This window comes from Gorilla gorilla, chromosome 2 (assembly GCF_029281585.2).
Source record: "Gorilla gorilla gorilla isolate KB3781 chromosome 2, NHGRI_mGorGor1-v2.1_pri, whole genome shotgun sequence".
Lineage (NCBI taxonomy): Eukaryota > Metazoa > Chordata > Mammalia > Primates > Hominidae > Gorilla > Gorilla gorilla.
In genome coordinates, this window is record NC_086017.1 from 125,243,672 (window position 1) to 125,266,359 (window position 22,688).

Below are 22,688 nucleotides of genomic sequence, written 5' to 3' on the forward strand. Positions count from 1 at the left end.
ACTGACTTGGTTTAGTCCTGCTTAAGCATTTAAAGGGAGCACTTGGCTCAGCTCATACTCAGCTTGCTTAGTGAGTAACTGCTCTATCAAACACCTAGGGTGTTTTTTACCCTTCAGATTCCATAACTCATCTTAATGCCTTCCATTATCACCATGTGAATTTGCTTACCATTAGATTTTTAGCAATGGTGAAGAGGTGGTAAGCTAGGGGGTAATGGGGGAATATTGCTAAAAGGAAATTGTGTTAGTAGGCGCACTGCAAAGCAACATACATTTTAGCAGCAATATTAACCCCATCATCTCACAAAAGAAAGCATATCTCAACTATATTTCTTCTTGTTTTGAATACCACTGGGATCTTTTGCCGAATTTGAAGAGGCTCAGGAGGTTAAACAGCCAACTGAGAATTTAGGGGGTCAGACTTGTCATCTTTGCTGTAAAACACAGCCTGTGTCCTTCATATGCAAAAAAGATGGTGGCTTACCCACCCATGTCAGTTCATATGCAGAGCTGACTTTTCTTTTGTGGCGATGCTTTATCCATCATGTTTTACAACCCAGTCACCAATATGAGTAGTTGCACATTTTCAAGATGCCTGTTCAGAGCCAGGAATGCTGTCTTTGGGCTCAGAACAGAGAATTCCAATAAGAAATGCTCTCACAATGAGAGCAAATCCATAAACACCCCTCGGTACCCAAATGAGTTAACCACAAGCGAGTCCTTCATCTACCTGGGTGTCAATTTTCTCAGTTTTCTCATCTGTAAATTGGGAAGGATCATACTGACAGGATATGGGCATTAAATCATGACTAAGAATAATTTTGCTAAACACATGACAAATAAAAAGGTGCTATAAAAATTCAAGCACTTGTGAAAGCTTGGAACAACACACACTGGTGGAATGTTTCTGAAGTTAAAGAGACTAACAAGTCAAGGGCACTATTTTTAAATGCCCCAAATCTGTTAGTTCTAAATAGGAACTGAATATTTTACCTTAAAGAAATTAGGCTTTTAAATTAATCTATGGTAAGAATGACATTTGAAAGTAAAAAAAAAAAAAAATCCTCTTGAATGCAAGAAGAGCATCCAAAAATTTTAACAGCTTAAAATAAACCTTTTTCCTGTCTTCTCTCAAGCAATCTCCAAATGGACAGATTTCTGTGAATCTTTCCTAAAAACAATTTTCTTCTAAGTGTAGGCTCAAATCAGGACAAACTACAATCCAAATATATTTGGAGAAAAGTATAATCAATTTAAACAACAGGTTGGAACACAGAAGACTTACACATCTTAATGGCAAAATCAAAGTGACTGTCTAAAAACAGCTGGAGATCAGGTTTCTCCTCCTGGTTTGTTTTTCCAACTGAGCTCACATCCACTGGCTTCCCCAGGGCCACCAAGGAGATGTATGGTGACACCATACTCGTGCTGTTCCTGAAACTTACTTCATGCCAATGCTAAGGCCTGGCCAGAGGATGCTTATGATAAAGCACAATAAGTGAAGCCCAATGCTTTTTCTATTCACAAAACATTCATTTTTGCTGTAACAGAAGATTTCTGGGCTAAGGCAATTCTATGTAATCCATACCCATAAGGTGTGGCAGAAAGCCGGGTAATGAAGACCTGCATGTAGAAACTCCAGGCCCTTCACCACAGGAACGGGCTATTTTCCTGGTGGGAAGGGACAGTGTGCACATGCCTATGGGCACTGTGCCACTCTACTTTCCAATTCTTTCTGTCATTACTATTACATTGAAGATTGCCAGGCAAGAAGGTCCAAGGATGTGACTATTAGGACGGTCCTCAGGACACAGTCCCTGCTTCTGCCCCCTGGTTTCTCTATAGAAGCCTCAACTTCAACTGTTCAAATCACATAGGCCACAGAGATTTGTCTCACGTTACTTCCCTTTTCATTTTCTAGTGACGGCTAGAATATGGTCTTAGCCCAACCTTAAATAGAACAAGCTCTCTTCACCCCAATCCTGCCGCCAGCTCATTTCCCTCTCTTTAGAGACTATCATGATGAAGCAATAGAGAATGGAATCTCCTGGACCATTGTCTCTTGCCTTCTTTGCAGAATTTTACATTTGTTCTGTCAGAAAAATAACAATAAAAGATTTAGAATCTCATTTCCTAATAATTTTTGTCTTTGTGGACAAAATTTTATTTTTGAAATAAAACTTTGCAGGTCTTATGTTACTCATTTTAAAGAAGAATATGCCAGTTATTTGCATGTTACCAGACATCCTTTATGGAGATCAGTTCAGAAGAGTTGTTGGGTATGTTAAGACTACAAGGAATATTCTTTTGGATTCGACTCCAAAGTTATTTCATTCCTTTCCATTGTCAACACACATGTTTCTTTTTCTCTGAAGTATTGGGTTACATTTCAGAAAAAGAAAAAAATCTCCTAAACGTGATTTATCAACTTGCTTAAAATAGAATTAGAAGAAGTGACTCCCAGATTAGTGGGAAGATGGCAAAAATAAACAGCAAAGAAGTGATTTCAATAGCGACGATCTCATTAAGCTGCCCATTTCCAAATTTAGCCCTTAGGCAGTTTTTTTAATTAAAAAATATTTTTAACCTGGATTCTCATTGGCTGTGTGAAGTCTGGGTGGCTTCTGAATTCTTGGAAGCCATTCTCTTTTCTTCTGTAAATTTATGCTATCCTTTAACCACTTCAAAATAAATTAAAAACTGGAAAGACAGAAATTCAGCCAAGCTACATGAGACTCCAATAACTAATGCAAATCTGACTTGTGTTATGTAATTTCAAAATGGATGTTTCCTTGTGTCTAACTGGCCTTCTGAGGTCCACATTTGGTTGTTCAATTTAGTAATTGTGGAAGTGCCGTTATCCGGATCAAGAATAAATGGATACCAGCAACAAAACTTCTTTTTCTGGGTTAGTGTTATGAAAAGAACGTGTTTTATGTAATTAATCAGCCTTTTAAGGCCAAATGGCATGTCACCTGGCTTTTAAATACACTCTAGCTTTGAAAACTTATAGATATTGGCTGAATGAAAATGGTGGCACATTACTTTTGGCTGCTTTAGAAGACCAAATGCAAAGAGCTTGCTCTGAAAGTAGAAAAGCCAGAACCCAGGGGAGAAGCACTACTCCAAGCACTGCAAAGACACCATCACCTTAGTGGTGTACTCACAATCAGATGACCCGGTGTGAGCGTGAGAGTTTGTCAGTGAATGTGTTGAGTGGATGAGGGCTGGGTCTGGAGACAAAACAGCTTCAAAGTTCAGGCAGGGAAGGCCCGGCTTGGCGCTGGATCCACCCGGCTGAGTAATCTCATTCTCCTCAGATGCCTTCTGGTTTTCAGCTGTCTTGGGTTTCTTCCTGAAAATAAACAAAGGGCCCTTTGAAGGAACTGACTGCATATTTGGGAAAAGGCATTTTTAGAATCTGTTAAAGATAACTTGATTTTTTTTTTCTGAAGGGGGATGGGAGGGAGTCCAGTATGTCCCTTGTTTTAAAACAAGCTGATTCTTGTTTTTTTTCCCTCCAGTAATGGCCTAACTGGGAACACATGAAAGCATATGGGCCAAGCAAACAGCACCACATTTGGACTCTGTTGGCTGCATAAAAAGACCCTGTCCCAGAACTTTAGACAGCTTGAGCTACGTATGGCTGACATTATCCAAGAAAGCATCCCTCTTCCCCCCTCAGGAGTTTTAACATGGTCTGGAAAAATACTAGTGGAAGTTTTACCGTTCTAGCATTTGTCAGGAAGCTTAGAGACAGGACTCGTGGAGTAATGGGAGGAGCACTGGACTGGGAGTCAGGAGACTTGAGCTACCGTACTAGCTGTGCCTCTAACTTGCTGTGTGGCCTTGGGCACCTCACTTCACCTCTCTGGGCTTCAGTTTCCTCATCTGTAAAATAAAGGGCTTGGATTAGAAGGCCTTAAAGGTTCCTTCCAACTTTAAATTTCTACTCATGGACTACATTAAGGAACATTCAACTTTCTTGCTCTTATTTAGATTTTATTTTAAATACAATTTCAAATCACAATTTAAATTTGCAGCCTGTACAGATGAGGGGGTAGTGATGGGAGGTTTCTGTTAGAGTAGCAAGTGAAAAGTGAAAAGAAGAGCTTAGATTCTAGTAGCTAAAGAGGGAAGGTGTCATGCAGAGATTTTTCTACTCCAACTCTTTACTCATCCTACGCCTAAGATTTTTGATTTGGTGCATCGTCCTGGAGTTTAGGGTGTGATTGTGTGTTTGGGACATGAGGAAGAGAAGGGTGAAGGGAATTAGAAAGTAATTGTTACTAATTGTTATATGGGGTCAGGAATAGGAAGTAAAACAGCACAGCTATCAGTCAGCTCAGGTCTCCTCTCCCCAGGACAATGCAACTGATGTGAAATTAACAAATACTTAGCTTATACTACACAGACCCTAGACCACAGCCAAACTGGTTTATTAGTAATAGTTCCTGAACATTTCTCCAATTCCCTTGGATTTGTGTCTTTTTCTATCATTATGTGGACGTGACCAGAAAAAGCATTTATTTTATTTGTAGAAGACTATTTGTGGTACAGAATTTGTTGTAAGTAGATTTGTTTCCATGTTTCCCTTGTTTCTATGAGCATGGTAATGGACTTGTTATGCAGAATATTTTGTATTTAAATTTGTTGTGCTGGGTAGTTAAATCTGCCCTCGCAGAATATGGTGTTATGATTAGTATGCTGTGTTTTCAGTCCAACAGGTTGTGAAATAAAATCTGTTTCTTCAGAGGGCAGGAGGCAGAGATGGCATGGCAAAGATTAGAATAGAGGTGAGGCTTTCAGATATCTTTTTCAGTATGGAGGAAGCCAATACAAGAGAAGCAACAAATTATAAGACCTTATCAATTGATTTTTGAATGGTGACTATGGGAGTAACCCCCAAATCTTGAGTGTCTACATGGACCCTGAAGGAGCTGGTATTCTGATTTTCAGTTTAAAGATGTAGCCAAGATCAAAGTTGCTAAAGCCCAACTCCTTTATTAAAACCAATGCTTTCTCTAAGGTCCATATCTCTATCACTGTTGTCTACCACCAGGTTGGAAACCTCAGGGTCACTATACACCTTCCTTTGCCTTAAAGCCAATTCATCAGTAAGTTCTTACAGTTCTGATTCTTTCATATTTTTTCTCACATCTGTGTTTCCATTCCAATTTCACTGCAATCACCTACTGCTTTTTATCTAGCTGATTGTTTACTAACTGGCTCTCCATCCTCTTTCACTCCTCAAGTCCTGTTTCTTTGCATTCACTAAATCTAAGATGACTACATTAGCCTGACACTCAAGGTCAGTTCCGTATCTCTTCTAACTTTTCTCATGTGTCCTATATATTGGCCATACTGTACCCTCAGATTTCTTGAATATCCTCCAGAACATCCTGGGAATCTACATTCTGGGCTCTACATCTTTGCTCAAGTTTTCTCTTACTTTGAATATCCCATATTTCATCTCTGCCCTGTTGAAATCATACTTATTATCCTTCATACTTATTAAATGGTGTCTTCATCTTATAACTGTCTTGATTCCTCTCTGCCAGATAGGACTTCACTCCCCACAGTGAATTCCTCCCTAGGTCTTTCTCCGAAATGCCTAAGCTCTTTTTTTTCTTAATCTTATTTCACTCACTCAATTTTATTTCAATAACGGCTATTTATGTGCATATCCCTCTTGTGAGACTGTAAGCTCTCTGAAGGTAAGGAAATGTCTTAGTTATTTTAGTATTCCTAGTGTTCACCTATTCTTTTCTTCTTCCTTCTCTTCTGTCATTCATTCATTTACATATTCATTTTACAAATATTTATGATGTACCCATGATGTGCCAACATGGGCTAAAGAATAAAACAGGACTGGTTCCTTCCCTCCCAGAGTTTACTGCCTTGTCTATACTATTAAGCAATGTAGCTTAGACAAAGCTGTCATTCAATAATTGATTGTGGACAGAATGAAATGAAGCTGAAATTAAAGTGTATTTTAAGAATGGTCATAGTCTGAATCCCAATTAAGTTTCCTACTTTTTATGCAGCAAGGTAGCAAAACTACCTGACTGGCTGCTTTTGCTTTAAGTCTGTGAGGGGTATTTAATAAGAGCAGGACTATTTTGCTCAGTAAGGCTAGGCTGGCCCTCACGATTCATTTAAATATAGGGTCAAAACAGTAATGACATATGTCACCTAGCAGAAAAAAGTGTTTATTTTTGATATTCATAGACAGGGCCTAGGATACTTTCAGATGTGTGCTTCAGAAAATTAAGAAAGCTTTCTTTCAAACATAAGGACATAGCAAAACCACCAATATATTACTCTTTTATTTTTAACACTGCAAAAATTATATTGTTCTTCATATCAATGCCCTTGTTTCCTTCCCTAGATTTGCTCTTGTTTCCTACCTGACATCTTGTATCACACCCTCCTGTTGCCTCAGTGATCACTTTGGGAGAATATTGATAGCACAGAGGCCGCTACCTCTATAAACAGGAAACGTTAACAACTCAACCTTTTTGGCTCACCCCCTTATTTGTCTTATATCACTTTACTTACCCTTATACCACTGGGCTGTTTCCCAGCTGTCCAGATAATAGAGAACTGCTCACCATCCTCAGAAGCAATTCATGTCCTATCTCACCCTCTCTAATGGGTCTTCCGACTCCTTTTTCCGGAGCTGAGAAACCCTAAAACATAGCACCCGTTTACGTCTAGACATGCACAGGTGCTGTGAATTGACCCCATTTTTGCAGTTCATAGTTTATTAAGGAGGAAAGAATAATCCCTGTCATAATTAGTTGAAAATGCATTTTGAGGCTGTATAAAAAGAATTATAAACATGGCACATCTGAGGGCAAGTCTTTTCAAGCCTCTGTGGCGATGCACTATTCCCTGGAGCCTTTAGAGGGCAGCAGCACACTGGCTGACTCCGGCGGATTTCAGAGAGGCAAACTCCCGACCAGAACCTTCCTCCTGGTCACCATGCCAAAGGTTGATTTGCCAGGCTCTGGCCTCTCAGTCTCTTTCTTTTCAGTTCTCATTCTCTCTCTCTCTCTCTCTCTCTCTCTCTCTCTCTCTCTCTCTCTCTCTCTCTCTCCCCCTCTCTCTCTCTCTCTCTCTCTCTCTCATTTTCTCTCTCTCTCCACCCCCTTCCTCCTCTCTCTCTGTTAAAATTATACACTCTGATGAAGTCGCCCCTCAACCGGAAAATGAAAGCTCCAATGAAAAAGTTAGACAAGCCAACAACAACAAAGAAAGAAACCAGGGGAAAAGGAAAAGGGGGCTGGTGACAGGGAAGGACTTAAGAATAAGAAAAGGGCAGATGTTTCGCAAATATATGCAAAGCAAAACTGGGTGTACCCTGAACACTTCCACAGAGAAACAGACCAATCATTGTGCACTTCCTCCCGCCACACTGGTGGAGCTCTGCATTCAAAAAAGAAAAAAAAAAAAAGGCAAAAAAGCGTGGCCGCAGGCACCCGCCTTTCAACGGTCAGTTCTGACATTCTGACTGAACATCTCTCAATTGTCCAAGGAGAACAAAAACATTTTCATCTCCTCACTGCAAACATTTCTGTTATGAGAAAAGGCTGCTTCAAGAATTGGGAGTGTGTTTTAAGGAGACTGGCGGCCGAGTTAGCCAGCAGAGCCTTCTGGTTTTTAACTCTCATTGTGCTGGCCCCAGCAAGAAGTTTTAGGCTGAAACATAGCAGTGAGTAAGGCTGTGGAGGATGTTGGCTCTTTCCTAACTAGACCATATTGTATGTGGAAAGAAATATGCATTAAAACATATTGATGATATGGTAGGTATTAAGCATGTTAAATGCATGGAAATTAACCAGATCGGCGGCATTTGATGTATATATTTCACACTCTTTTGCACATATTGCACACATACAGTGATGGCAATGCTTTCTGCAACATATGGAAAAATAAATATTTTATCTGTGTGAGCTCTTAGCAGTCTCCAGGGTGTTGAGAGTGCTCTCTTCTTTCACCCTATCCCAATTTTCTCTCTTCACTGGGCTCCCACCCTCTCTTGCACGTTAATGTGCCTTTTACTTATCAGCTTGGTCTTTTCCTATCTGGTAAGTAATGTGCCTGTTACTTATCAGATAGGAAAAAATTAGTTGGAACCTCCTATTGGCTCATGATAATTTAGATCAGTGATGCCTCCCCCAATCTTACTGGAGTTGTAACCATTTCCCTACTCTTTTCCCCAACAATACATTAAATAGGCTTAGTATCTGGGCAGGAGAGAAAGGGTAGGTGGTAACAAACCACCCCAATAAGGGTGGTAGCGGAACTGCACTCCACTACCTATTAGCTGTATGTCCTGGGTAGATTACTCCGCATCTCTGAGCCTCATTTTCCTCATCTGTAAAATGGGAATAATAATACCTACCGCTTAGGGTTATTGTGAGGAACAAATGAGATAAGCCATGTAAAGTGATTTGCCTTGTGCTGGCACATGGTAAGAGCTCAATAATGGTAGTTCCTGTCATAGGGATTGTTAGTTCTGTGATATTCATCATGTTAGCTTTAAGAAGACATTTCCGGGCCAGGGGTGGTAGCTCATGCCTGTAATCCCAGCACTTTGGGAAGTCGAGGCGGGCGGATCACGAGGTCAAGTGATCGAGACAATCCTGGCCAACATGGTGAAATCCTGTCTCTACCAAAAATTCAAAAATTAGCTGGGCATGGTGGTGCACGCCTGTAGTCCCAGCTACTCAGGAGGCTGAGGCAGGAGAATTGCTTGAACCCGGGAGTGCAGAGGTTGCAGTGAGCCGAGATGGCGCCACTGCACTGCAGCCTGGAGCAAAAAAAAAAAAACAAAAGAAAAAGAAGACATTTCCCTTCATTTCAGTAATCTGTTTAGATATCTAGATTTTGGGGAGGGGCAAATGGATTGTTATTGTAGCAAAGGCAGAAACAATGTTAGGACCAGCAATCTCTTCCTCAACACTTTGATCTTGCTATATACTTCCTGACATCTACTTTCTGCTCACATGTTTGTCATTGCTGTGGCTACACTACACCATGAGCTCCTTGAAGCTGAGGGTTGAGCAAGCTGCACTTAGCCTATAGAAGCCCATCAAGCCTGGACACCATGGTCTATTCATTGAGACCAACCTATGGGACTCTGGCTTATCGTGTTTTCTTACAATTTATCATTTCTCTACCTGGTCTGATGTCCTCACATCAATTTAAGATATTTTAGTGATTAAACACATTTTATTTTCTGAATCTTATTTTTTTTAACCTTGGCAGGGCTGATTTACAATTTTTTTTTCAGTATAATTTCCTCTTAACTGTATCAGTCAGGATCCTGGCAAAAATAGATGGCACATGCAAAGTTTTCAGCTAAAGAGGATATAATGAAAAAACTGTATTTGGAGCTGCAGATGAGGTTAAGGGACCTCAAGAGAGATAGCACCAGGTACTAGCAATAGTAGAGACTGCCAGGTACTAGCAGTAGTGGAAAGCTTTAAACCATTTAAACTGAAGGGGCAAGTAAAATGGTGATGAATTCTGAGTCCAGTCAGAATTGGAGTTGGGAAGGAGGGCTGAACTAACACATTTCCTGACCTCTCTCTTCCCCCACTTTCACATCTCCTGCTGATGTCTCCTTTTGGCCAAATTCAAAGGGAAGCCCAAGGACAAGAGAGCCTAGGTAATGTAGTCCAGAAGGCCAGTCTTCTGGGTCACACATCAGGGCAAAGAATGGTTCTGGGGTTTTTTTGGGGGTAGAATGGGGTGGCAAGACTAATCAACATATGTGTTCTTCTCTCTTATACTTTCAATTATACTTTCTGGAAGGAAAGACAGAACAAAATAAAATAAGTTCTGTCTTAGCTTCCATGTACCTATTATGTCGAATTGCCATTCACAGAGCAAGAAAAGAGAATGTAAGCTCAGCCGAGCAGGGATTTTTGTTTGTTTTGCTTGCTGCCATATTCCTAGTTCTTAGAACAGTGTCTGGCACATAGTAAATGCTCAGCAAATTTTAAATGACTGAGTAAATATACTCACCTCTGTCGTGACAGATTTTATATATATATATCATCTCATTGACTTATCACAATAATCTGGTTACGTAGGCAGGGCCACTGAGCATTATTGTGCAGGTGGTATGGGGGGTGGGTAGGTATTAAAATTTAATATGTGCCTCCCCAACCCACTTCCAAGCCTTGTGACTAGGCCCAAAGCATTGTCAACCCACCAGAAGAGATACACTTCTGCAAATGGTTCACATTTTAATTTTTTATCCTCTTTATTGATTTTTGGACCTAGCAAGTTTCTGTTTTATTATTATTATTTCTCTTTTATGCATTAGAAAGCCAAGTTTCTGAATAGCAAAGACTGAAAAGATTATAACCCAATCTGTCCATTCTCTAGGGCCCATGAGAAGTAAAAGCAGGCACTGGCATTCTGCACAGATGAAATACTTCCTATGACAGAAATACATGCTCACTTGTGGACTTCTCTGTAATCTGTAGGCAACATCAGCTCCTGATTTCTAGGTCTGGATCTCGGTTCTCTGTAGCACAGGAAGGTAAGAGTGATAAGAACTCTTTTCCCTCTTAAAGGATATAGAAACTTTTAAACCCATCTGCATCATAGTAAGGCTGTGTTATCTGTACCAGCATAGTTACTCTGTGATGAAGAAAAACTCAGAAAACTATCCAGATTTGGGAATTTCTCGGGTATTCCTTGCACTTGAACTTAAGCATGAATGAAGGTATATACAAGTAAGTTCCTTGTGTGGGTGTGGACTGAAGAAACTATGTTTGATCTTCTGTCATGTCTTTAGTCCCCAGTAACTCAGTCCTATTAGTACTATAGAACACATTCCCCTCCGGGAAGGCAGGCCTGTCTATCACCTACACAGCAGCCCCCATCAACTATGATTCAGTTGACTGGAAGCATTAAAGGTAAAAAAGCAACACAAAATAAATCAAAACTCTGGCTTCATCCCTTTGGGTTTGATTTATACCAGAATAGCTAAAGACATAGAAATATGAATGTAAATATCCTACCTGAAGCCTAAGAGGGATGTTAGTCTCCCAGGTTTAGCGTTTTCCAGTAACATAGAAGTCTGTAAAACACCATCCCATTACCTGCCTCATAACATATAGGAAAACTTGTGAATATAACAACTAGTTATTGTTTTAAAATGTGTAATTAAGTTATTTTGCATGCAGAACTTCGAAATAATTCAAATGACTGGCTTTTCTATTGGAAAATAGCATATATTCATCTGTTATTTTAGCAATGATTAATGAATACTTGATATCAAACTTTCATCAGTATTTTCCCATAGGTATCATATCTCCTACCCCAAATTATTTCTGTACTTTTCCTTGCAAGGTCTGTACTTCTCCTACATAAATGCCTTGCATGGCGGGAACTAAATCAACTACACAGACCCATACATCCAGAGAGCAGAGGTGAGCTGGATACAAGCGGCTTAGAGATGTGGTGGAAGGAGCCCGGAGCTCCAAGGGAAGGGCAGCAAGGAGACAACAGCATGGGTTGCAGCTCAGACAACAGGTAAATAAAACCAAGCAAAGCTGCTGGTCACAGATTTGACCAGGGTGGCAAGAAATGACAAGCTACCGTGAGATTCAATAGTGGCACAGAAGGATGATGAGAAGCAAACAGATTAGGAGGAGCTGCCACCACCGTACATAGAGGCACAGATGACCAAGCAGAACAGCACCAGTCCCTGCAAGGTGTGCTCAGATACAGCTCGGCACAGCCATCTGGCCAGGAGGGAATGATACTGCACGTGGCGTGCATTGCAGCCGGGAAGTTGAGAACCGCTGTGGGCACCTCAGGACTGAGTCTGGTTACCCTGCTGATCCAAGAAATGAAGCCATCTAAAATTTTGCCTGCTTTCACAATTTTCTGTGTGTGTGTGTGTGTGTGTGTATTAAACAAAGTGAACTAAGAAGCCTTTTATTGGAGACATAATGTACTCACAGTAGTTTCAAAATCAATGGTGTCACTCTTCAGGTAAATTACTCCAAGGCTTGGGCCTAGTGCAGATGTTCATTGGGGCAGGGAGCAGAGAGCGGCTGCATCTAGATCAGACAAAAAACAAAAATAAGGTTGTTAAATGAACAGGTGATGGTGATGGCAATTATTTATTTTGATAGGAAAGAACTTTGGGACTTGAGTGAGAGGTTGGTTGTTTGGTTCTACATCTTTGCACCAGAGAATGGCGAGGTACGGAAGGGAGAATGGAGAGGATGTTGTCCAGGCTCCATTTTCAGTGCTTTCACCTAACTGCCTGTGCAGCCTGGGACATCAACAGTACCCTGTCAGTGCGGGCGGAGCTGATTTTGTGGTTCTGACTTAGAAGCTGAGTTGTGGGTGAAAGTGGGGGAAGGAAGTAGAAACAGTGTCCTTCAGCCTTGCCACAGTTGATTCTTCTAGTATCCCTTTCTTTTTTTTTATTTATTATATTTATTTTTTATTCACACATAAAAATTGTATATATTTATGGTATAAAACATGATGTTTTGATACATGTATACATTGTGGAATGGCTAAATCAAACTAATTAAAATATGCATTACCGGCTGGGTGTGCTGGCTCACACCTGTAATCCCAGCACTTTGGGAGGCCGAGGTGGGAGGATCACGAGGTCAGGAGATCGAGACCATTCCAGCCAACACAGTGAAACCCCGTCTCTACTAAAATACAAAAAATTAGCCAGGCATGATGGCGCATGCCTGTAGTCCCAGCTACTCAGGAGGCTGAGGCAGGGGAATCGCTTGAACCCGGGAGGCGGAGGTTGTAGTGAGCCGAGATCGCACCACTGCACTCCAGCCTGGCAACAGAGCAAGAGTCCATCTCAAAAAAAAAAAAAAAAAGAATTACCTCATGTATTTATCACTTTTTCACAGTGAGAACACTTAAAACCTACTCTCAGTAATTTTCAATATATATACTACATTCTTATTAACGATAGTCATGAGGATGTACAGTACATCTCTGGTTATTCCTCCTGTCTAACTGAAATTTTGTGTCCTCCTGTCTAACTGAAATTTTGTGTCCTTTGACTGATGTCTCCTCAGCCTCTGGCAGCCACCATTCTAATTTTTGCTTCTATAAATTAAGCTTTTATAGATTCCCCATTTAAGTGAGGTCACGTGGTATTTGTTTTTCTGTGCCTGGCTTTTCTAGTACAAAAAAAAGCCTATTTTTTCCCCATATATCATGGATGACCTCTAGATTCATCCATGTTCTTGCAAATGACAAGATTTCCTTCTTTTTGAAGGCTGAATAGTGTTCCATTGTGTACTTTTACCACATTTCTGATATTCTTGATTTCATTTCAGTCTCTCTCTCTCTTTATTGCTTAGTTCTTAATGTATTCTAGTGACACCCATTGATCTGGGCATGTTCTGAGCATTCCCTCTGTCCTTCACTGCAAAGGCTCCATTTTCTTCCATAGGCTCTAACCCTGAGGACACCGAATTACCCTATTTTTTCCCCTATACCTCAGTCTGCTATTCTGCCTTCTTCACTGGCTTATTTTCTTTCTTCTGTTCTCTAAATGTAGACATTCCTCTAGATCCTCTCCTCAGGCTTTGTCTACCCCAGTCCTCCCTGACCTCAACAATCACTTCTCCATGGAGAGCATCCACATTGCTATCTTTAGTTCTAGCTTTTCTACAGAGCTGCACACCCACATTCTAAATAACAGCTGGTTATTGGTTCACTCGTTCCTTTGTCCATTCATTCAGTGTTTATATAGCATCTATGAGGCACCTGGATGAATACAACAGGGTCTCTAACTTTGAGAAGTTCACATCGCCATCAAATACTACACAGGCTTTTCTAATTCAGAAAGTTTAGAACTTAATTCATTGTCTTTCCTTTAAAATCTGTTCCTTCTCTAGACGTCCCGTTTCCTGCCATTGGTATTCTCTTCATCCAGTTACGTGGGCCTACAGCTGGGGAGTCATCTTTAATTCTTCCGTTTTTTTTTCTTCCTATATCCAATTAGCTACCCAATCCTGTAGATTCTACTCTGATTGTGATTCCTGAATCAATACCTGTTTTCTATACCAATCCCTATTTCTCCCTTTGCTACCTACTGTGAGGACATCTATGAAAAGCTCCTGACTGGTTTCACTTTTCCAGTTTTTCTTTACCTCTTGTCCATCCTTCACACAAACATTACATTAATTTTTCCAAAGTGCCCTTCTAAACATATCACTTCTTTGCTTACAGTCCTCCTTGCTTATTGGATTAAATTCAAACTTCTCAGTTTGGTATTCAAAGCTGCTACAATGTAGCCCAATCTAGTTTCTCACTCTTATCTCTACACTCCATTCCACACTCCAGCAAAGTTCTACTCTTTCCCACCATGTTCATGGTATTTCTTCCTTTCTTTCAATGTCTACATGTAGCTTCTTCAAGGGCCATCCAAATGCCACCTCATTTATGAAGCATTTCACAAAGGAGAGTGCCCTTCTTAAATATTATTAGCACATTCTGTACTACTCCCTTTGCATATTCTACCAATTCGAATGGTTATTTGTGTAATTTGTCTTCCTTCTTCATAAGCCCTTTGAAAGCTGAGACAATTTTTACTCTGAGTACCCTATAGCGGGCCCTGACTTCTTGCACGTTAAGTTTGCACTAGGCTGATAATCTGCTGAACTGAATTTAAAAAGAATAAACACTCTTGCCTTGAATCATAGAAACGGGGACTAAATTGAAAAGACCTAAAAGCTCATCTGCTTCAACCCCCTCATTTTTCAGATGAAGAGATGAAGGGAACTGACTTGCTCAAGGTCGCATCCTTGTTAGTGGCTGGGCAAGGATAACAGACATAAAAGGCCACAGACTAATATTTATCTGTGCTTACTTGGCACCAATAGGCCCAACAGATCATCAGTAATGACAAGACCAGAGAGAGGGAGGTTGGGGTGTGTAACCTGCAAAAATATATTGTGTTCCAAAATATAACAAATTTGCTTCATTTATTTGCTTCAACAAACTGAACTAATAAATATCTTTTATAGTTAAATATTGTCTAAAAAATGAGGGTGGATTTAAAAAACAAGGAAGCAAAGTTTTCTAACATTACCAGCAGAAATAATTATGACAATACTGTCAACACCACTGGGGAGGAGGTGCGGATGGTTAATGGGTACAAAAAATAGAAAGAATGAATACGACCTACTATTTGATAGCACAACAGAGTGACTATAGTCAATAATAACTTAATCGTACATTTTAAAATAACTAAAAGAGGGTAATTGGATTGTTTGTAACACAAAAGATAAATGCTTAAGAGGATATATACCCCATTCTCCATGGTGGGATTATTTCACATGGCATGCCTATATCAAAACATCTCATGTACCCCAGAAATATATACACCTACTATGTACCCACAAAAATTAAAAACAAATAAAATGTTAAAAATACCACTGGGGTGATAAACTCAGGCTGAAAATAAGGATAAAGAAATTTCTCATGCTTTGGAAAAGCTGTGTGTTCAGCTGGAGTTCTTGGTGAAAACATGCAGTAATTCCTTGGTTCAATTCATTACTTTATAGAAACAAACTATTGGCAATCTGCTATTATGCCACATTAACACTTCTTTTTCCACCTAGCTTAGCCCAGTACTCATTCTCTAGGTTTGTTTAAATGTTTACTTGTTTTTCTTTCCTTATATTACTAATTTACTTGTAGAAATGCATAGACAATTGCCTCTGAGTCTGTTCAGATTTTCTTGCCTTGTTCTTGTCTTGTAGTAGAGGAAACATTAGTTATTTCTCTTCTCTATCCTTATCCTCAAACAGAATCATTTTCTCTCACCCAAAGATGAAAAGCCCAACAAAACATGCTGTGGGGATAATAGTGTTTACCTAGGTGAGGAAAACAAGACTTTTCCAGGGAATCTCAGTAATTATTACTTGGCCAGAAAAGCTCAGCTCTTAAATGTTAGCTCCAATACTACAAGACCTCATCTGCATCTCCCAGGTGAGCGCTTGACTCACTGTTACTCACCAGAGGAAAATCTTGGTAGGTAGCATTAATCAAACTCTTTTTGGCCAGTATGGTGGAGCCATGCTATGCATTGAGACATCCATTAAATAGCATCACCCCAGCAGCCACACAAACAGCAAAATGGGCTCAAGAGCTCTTCATTGTTCTTTCTAACCCGTCATAAGGCTGGACTGATTATTGACACTTCACCAGATAGAACTTACTTCTCCTTTTGCCCCCTGGCAACTACATTAAAATCACAAAGGAAATCACTCATCAATAGTACATTGCAGTGAAAAATTATCTGGCAAATTTACAAATCCTTTGTGTAATTATATAAATGTATATTTTAAATATATCTAAAATTTGATTTACATTGTGCATTTTATAATTAATACAACCATAGTATGTCTGTCCTTTAATTAAATCCTTCTTTCTCAGTCCCACATCCTGCTGCTATAATCTTACTTTCATTTTTGGCAAATTGTCACCTAGCTCCATCTTCTTTCCCCTTTTGCCTTAGTACACACCTGAGCGTCTATTAATCAGAACCACTGCATGGTGTGTCATGTTTTATTGCTTAAAGGGTGGTTACACTCTAAAAAAGATTCGGTGAGAATGACTTCATGGGGTTCCACATTTATTCTCTTTTAATGACTTTCATATCCAGTGTACTCGGTTTTTAAGTCAAAAGATAATTTTGAGGGGCTGCTGATGCCACAAATTCTCCCTAGAACCTGAAAATCCAGCTGTTGTCTCTGCTTCTTACATCATCACTGTAATAAAGAATCTGCTCTTGGAACCCGGCTGGCAAGTTTCTTGATGGTGTCAGAGGCGAACAGACAGTAGGTCACTTCTCTTCAGCCCGTTTCATTGTTGGCATTTCTGCAGATCTGTCTTGGAAGCCCTTAGAGAGCAGAGCTGTTATGAAATACACTGCCACATATCAATGTAAGGAACTTTCTGCAGATGTCTACTTTGAGTATGGCCTGTCCCAGTCCTAGGAAATCACACCACATCATTCTAAAATTATAGACGGGGGGGTTCATGATTAAAGTTTACAAGAAAGGTAATAGTAACAATAACAGCTAGCATTTATTGGATGTCTAAATTTTATCAGGGACTGCACCAGGCATTTTTATAAATGAGTATGTTCTTGTTTAACCCTCATGCAATGCTATGGTGTATGTTTTAGTATACCCATTTTACAGATAAGGAAAAGTGAGACTTAATGGGCTTACGTAACAGGTCGAAGTTTAGAAAGCTACTGGATAGTGAGGCCAGAATCCAAACCCAGATCTCTCTGAGTCTAAATCTGTACTCTTTTCACTATATAACAACTGTTCCAACACAGCATGGACACGGGACACATTTCTAGTTCCCGCTGTGATCACAGCACAAGGAAGATGCTTATTTCCACGATGGTTCGGAGCCACTGGAAAGATCTGGGAGCACAGACTCCAGGAGAAGGAACTATTTCAGAAACTGCCAATAAGTATAGTCCCTTCCCTCCTCCTTTCTAATTGCAGATGAGAATGTCTTCTAACAGTCTTCTCAAACTCTAATGAACAAACGAATCACCCAGGGCTTCTGATTCAGCATGTCTGGGGTGGAGCTTGTGATCCTGCATTTCTGAGAAGCTCCCAGGTGATGCTGATGCTACTGGTCTGGGACCACAGGTCTTATTTCTGACACTCTCCTTTCTACTAGGGTTGTTTTTGAAGGAGCAGTTCAAGCCAAATAACTTGGCTAACAGTTCACACAGCCAGCTGACTGGCTTCTGATTCTAGGCCAGTTTGTCAGGTCATCAGGCATTACACAGAATTCAAGGAGTTCTTAGCATAGAGCACACTATCAAAAAATTGTTTTTAGATCCCCAAGGGTTTTCCCCTCTCTCTGGAAATTCAAAATGATAATGTCTCTAACATGTAAAGTTCCTATTTTTTTACATTATTGTTATTTTTAACAATAATTATCTGGTAATAATTCAAATAACACCTTCCCTCTGAGAAATTCAATGAGCTTTACTAACCTTAATTGTCTAACAGCAATTCCCAGGTGAAGATAAAGCTGTCTCAAAGATCATAGTAAATTTAAAATTGTTCCACTTCCCTCGTTTCTTTGCCCCAAATGTAGTGGTGAGTTAGTGGGGACAGGTTACTAATTGGCAAAGGCCCACAATCATAATTTGAGGCACAGCAAATTTCATAAAAAGGATACATCTAAGAAATAATTAGCAGAGAGGTCATTGTGGGGAATACAATGTTAGAAAAAAAAAGAGTTAGAAAGTGTAAGATAAGAAAAGAGAAAGCAAAATCAGGACTAGCTGATGACCTCAGATGAGACATTTAACCTCTAGGTGGCTCAGCTTTTCTATCTGTAAAAAGAGGAGGTTGGTTTTATGATTTTTAAGGTCCCTTAAAACTCTAATAGTCCCCTGAGAAGGAAGATGTGGGAATTAAGTAGCTCATCAACCTGTTAAACCATTAAACACGTTAAGGAAGTCTATTTGACTTTTAACTTTTTAGCTAATTACCCGAAACAAATTCCCAAGTCTACATCACCAGCCCCACCTCTCTGGAAACTGGTGAGAAAACCATTTAATGAATAAGGCACCAAAGACATCACGGCCAGATAAACTAATCAGGAACACCATCGTCAGCTTACTGATGCTGTGATAACTATTTTACTTTTTAGGTTTTAGTTCCTTAATTAACCACTAGTTAATACCCATGTCCATAAGAAACACCTCTGATGGCTTGAAGACCCCTGGGATGGCCCTGCCAACACAAGGTGGAATCACAATCCCACTGTTTGTCACATTAAATCTATGTTAATTTTCTCCATAGAGACCTCTTGATTCCTCTTTGACAGTTCATAAACTCTGTTAATATAAGTTGCACATCCCATGCCATGAGCCTTAGCATTATCAGATACAGTTGATTCTTGTTTAAAATAAGAGATCTTTTGGATCAGAGTACACGTAAACACACACACACACACACACACACACACACAATCATGAATTTCTGGTTTTAATGAATCTGGCCTGGTGATGGGAACCCCTCTATTATGTCACCGGATACTGGAACCTTCTTATCCAGAAAGCCTGCCACAGGTCATATTAATAAGATCATTTTAAACTCTGTAATGAGAATTCTAACATGAGCATGATTTATGACACAGCATTTTATTTGGTATTATCAGAGTTTCCTATACCTTACCTCTTGCAGTGAGTATGTGTTCTGAATTAACCATTATAGTTTGTGGTAAATGGAAAAAAGGTACAGAGAAACATCACAGTGGCATTACTCCAGATAACACACTCTGTCACTATTCCCAAAGTGAACATCATTTCCCTCTTCCTGCTCCCATCACTTCAATAGTAACTTTGCCTATTATTGACTAAATGCTTACTGTGTGGCAGGCATTGAGCCTTTTCACAGATAACTTTATTTTCTTACAATTACTCTTTGAAGTTGGGAATTATATTCCCATTTTATAGACGAAGGAGGTGAAACTGATACTCAGGAAAGGTACAGTTATTGGCCATCAGTCATGAAGGCAGAGGGTGGCAAAGCAGAGTTAAGGGCCAGGTTCTAACCACATGTTCTAGAGCTTAACCTACACCAGGCTCACAATCACCAAACCACTGATCTGCCTTCATTCCACTCCTCTTCATTTGTGGTCCCCACCATTGGCTTAGGCTAGATTCTTCTTCATGGCTCTCTCATGTCTTCTTGAATATTTCTTGAAATTTCTCAAAACCTTCTACACTTGATTTATGTTTGCCCTCCCTGTATTAATAATTTAATCCAAAAACTCATTAACACTTCTTTTCAACAGACTTTACCACCCCTTTTCTTAGCTCTCATACTCCTTCTAAATTACTCTTTTGAGGCCTCACATTTGACATCAAATGTTCCACACCCAGCTATTGAACTCACTTTCCCAGAAGCCCAAGGAACCTATTGTTTTCAGCTGGTTCATTAGTAGGCCCCAGCTGGCCTTACCAGATGTATTTGTCCAGTTTGATCTTGCCCCATGATCAACCATTTCAACACTGTCCTCAGTAACCATGCAGATTTCCTTCCTTTTCTAACTTTCTATGTGCAGTGCCTCCTTTTACATTCATCAACTGTGAATCCATATCACCATTCTCCATTTGCTCCCACTCTCAGAACAAAAGGCTACACATGCATGCTACCTGGACCTATGCTCCTGCCCACTGTTTCCAGGTACAACCTATGGCAGTTTTTCTTAGTTTGTTCTCCTTTTATGAAGTCCCATTCTCTTTTTCAGTTGATGAGCTAGCATCCTAGTTTAATAAAAGGATCTACACCATGCAGTGTGGTAAGCTTATTAGCTCTCATCTCCTCTAATATCTCTGAATTTTCATTATTTTATTTCCTCAAGATATATCTTTTCCCATGTTCCCTTCGTATCTTGAAGGTTATTCTCTCTACTTCTCTTTATCTTCCTTTGGTTTCATCAGGGATACTTTCTCTGTAGCTGATAGCATATCAATTTCTAATAGTACTAGATTAATCATCACAACAGACCTTTTTTTTTTGTCCTGCATTCAACTCCTGCCCTTCAAAAATCTTTTCAGATGGTATATCTTAAAGTGTGTTTCATACTGGAACTTCAAGATGCATCTCAAAAAAAGTTCCTTGGTCAAGTAAGTTTAGGAAACACTGAAAACTATATATTCTATTTTCAAACTCGCAAGTGTACACAGGATATTAAGGTGCTGGAAGCCTAATTTTTGTCCAGGCTTACTGGATTACAGACTCCCCCATCCCCCTTTTTAATGGAACACTTATTTAACCTCAGAATATGCTTAGGGAAAAGATGCTTTAAGGGATTTCCCCTGGTTCCAAACTCTTAAGCCTGGGCTCGGAAATTCACTGACTCCTTATCAAATGAGTCCTCTCAGATTTCCTTTCCATTAATACTCCACATGGTCTAAACTGGTTAACTTATAGGGTGTCAGAAAGACTAAGCACATTTCTCTCTCTGAGCTACTGTATATACCAGTTTGGCTGCTTGGAATACCTTTATCACCTTTCAAAAAATTATATAGGACTTTTTTCTCCTTCAGGGTCCATATATAAAAATGTATCCTTTATGAAATTTTCCCTTGTGAAGACTGCTTTAGCCCATAATGTTTTCTGCCACTTTTTAAGTACTTCAATAAATGGTTATGGTTTACTGCCTGTTTGCTATATTATTAGCGAGGGTGTACATCCTCTTGGGTAGGAACCTTGTTTTATACACTACAGAGACCCCAGGTTTTTGAGCACAGTAGGATGTTATAACCATGTCATCGGTTAACATAAACAGAAATGGATGGCATTAAGACATGATAGTTTAAAACCCAATTTCTGTAGCTATTGGAATAGCTTAAGATGCTAACAGCCCAGGTGAAATGTTCCATCACAATATTGGGAAGAAACACTACCCGCCATCACTGCCATTGCCCTGCAAATGATACCATGTGTGTCTAAGGATTTGGATAAAGGCTAGATACAGAAGAGCAAAGGCAGCTCCGTTCTTAGGTGAAAGTAAGAATTTGCATTAGTTAACACCAAATGGCGATAAGATTAAAATAATCTAGGAACATCAAGTGATCCATGAAAGGAATCACTGGAATATACCAATGGTAAAATTACCATTCATAATCATTAAATCATGGTAACTTGATGAAAAGAAAAAGGATACTTTCCTACTTAAGGAAGTCAGGGTAAGTATTGTCTGAGGTTCCACTGTGTACTATTGTGCCTGGTATACAGAATGTGTAGCAACTATTTACAGAATCTGCTACTGCCTTCTAGTCACATTCCAAATTCTATCTCTTTGAATCAGTCTGGAGACACATTACATTGGTGAATTCAAGGCAGCTTGGCAACGACTGGCACAACATAAAACCCCAAACAATGAATTCCATCTTTCCCATAAAGCTCTTTTATTGACACAACATACAACAGCACAGGGCAGGTTGTCTCAGGCTAGTGTGTAATAACTAGATGTTAAGAGGCTCTGAGTTTTTCAGATCAGATGTTATCTGAAGTTGGGACTTAGCAGGTTCCCTAACAGTGAATTTTTAGTGGGCCTAGGACTAGAAGTTTGGTCTCTTGATGCTTAGTCAGGGAGTTTTATTATGTGAGAGAAAAAAGTATAGCTTTCTTTCTTAAAACTGCAGCAATTTCTTATTTTAGCAGAAGAGAAAGTGCATTTTATTAGAGTATAACCTGTGGAGTATTTTGCTACCTTCCTGGATATAAAGCGGTATACAAACAAAAAATTTAATAAAAAGCTATTTTATAAATAAGAATGCTTACTTGTGTTTACCTTAAAATAGGTATAGCTTGTATTATGTAACATGTGAAATAGAAGGATAATGGTAAAATTTCATAAACGGAAAATTCTGTGTCCGTCTTCGGTTAAAATTCGCAACAGTGTATCAGAGTGTTGGTTATTAGTAGTAATCAATAATAAGTATTTTTTAAATTGGAATTTTTATTGCAGGAGATTATTGGGTGGGTGAAGCTAAATGGCCTAGATGTTTTCCTGTCATGTCAATACTTAAGAATTGTCTTCTGGGCAATTTACACATTTGAGAGTGAAAATGAAGGGTGGCCTGCCTATTGGGTGTGTAACAG

At 39.5% G+C, this 22,688-nt stretch overlaps 1 protein-coding gene across 50 annotated transcripts in view; it reads right to left on the minus strand.

Moving 5' to 3' along the window:
* ZBTB20 (zinc finger and BTB domain containing 20) overlaps positions 1-22,688 on the minus strand; it is an 838,196-nt gene that overhangs the window by 62,621 nt on the left and 752,887 nt on the right. For 24 of the 50 annotated variants that reach the window (XM_055381701.2, XM_055381680.2, XM_055381684.2 and 21 more), the window contains 3 exons: positions 11,992-12,092; positions 3,728-3,891; positions 3,168-3,355 (listed from right to left, as the gene is read on the minus strand). In XM_055381701.2, coding sequence (XP_055237676.2) covers positions 3,168-3,355; positions 3,728-3,738 — 199 coding nt within the window. In that variant the 5' untranslated portion in view covers positions 3,739-3,891; positions 11,992-12,092. Of the gene's footprint in view, positions 1-3,167; positions 3,356-3,727; positions 3,892-11,045; positions 11,127-11,991; positions 12,093-22,688 lie in introns of all 50 variants that reach the window. The other 26 variants (XM_063704061.1, XM_063704043.1, XM_063704060.1 and 23 more) reach the window with 2 other exon arrangements.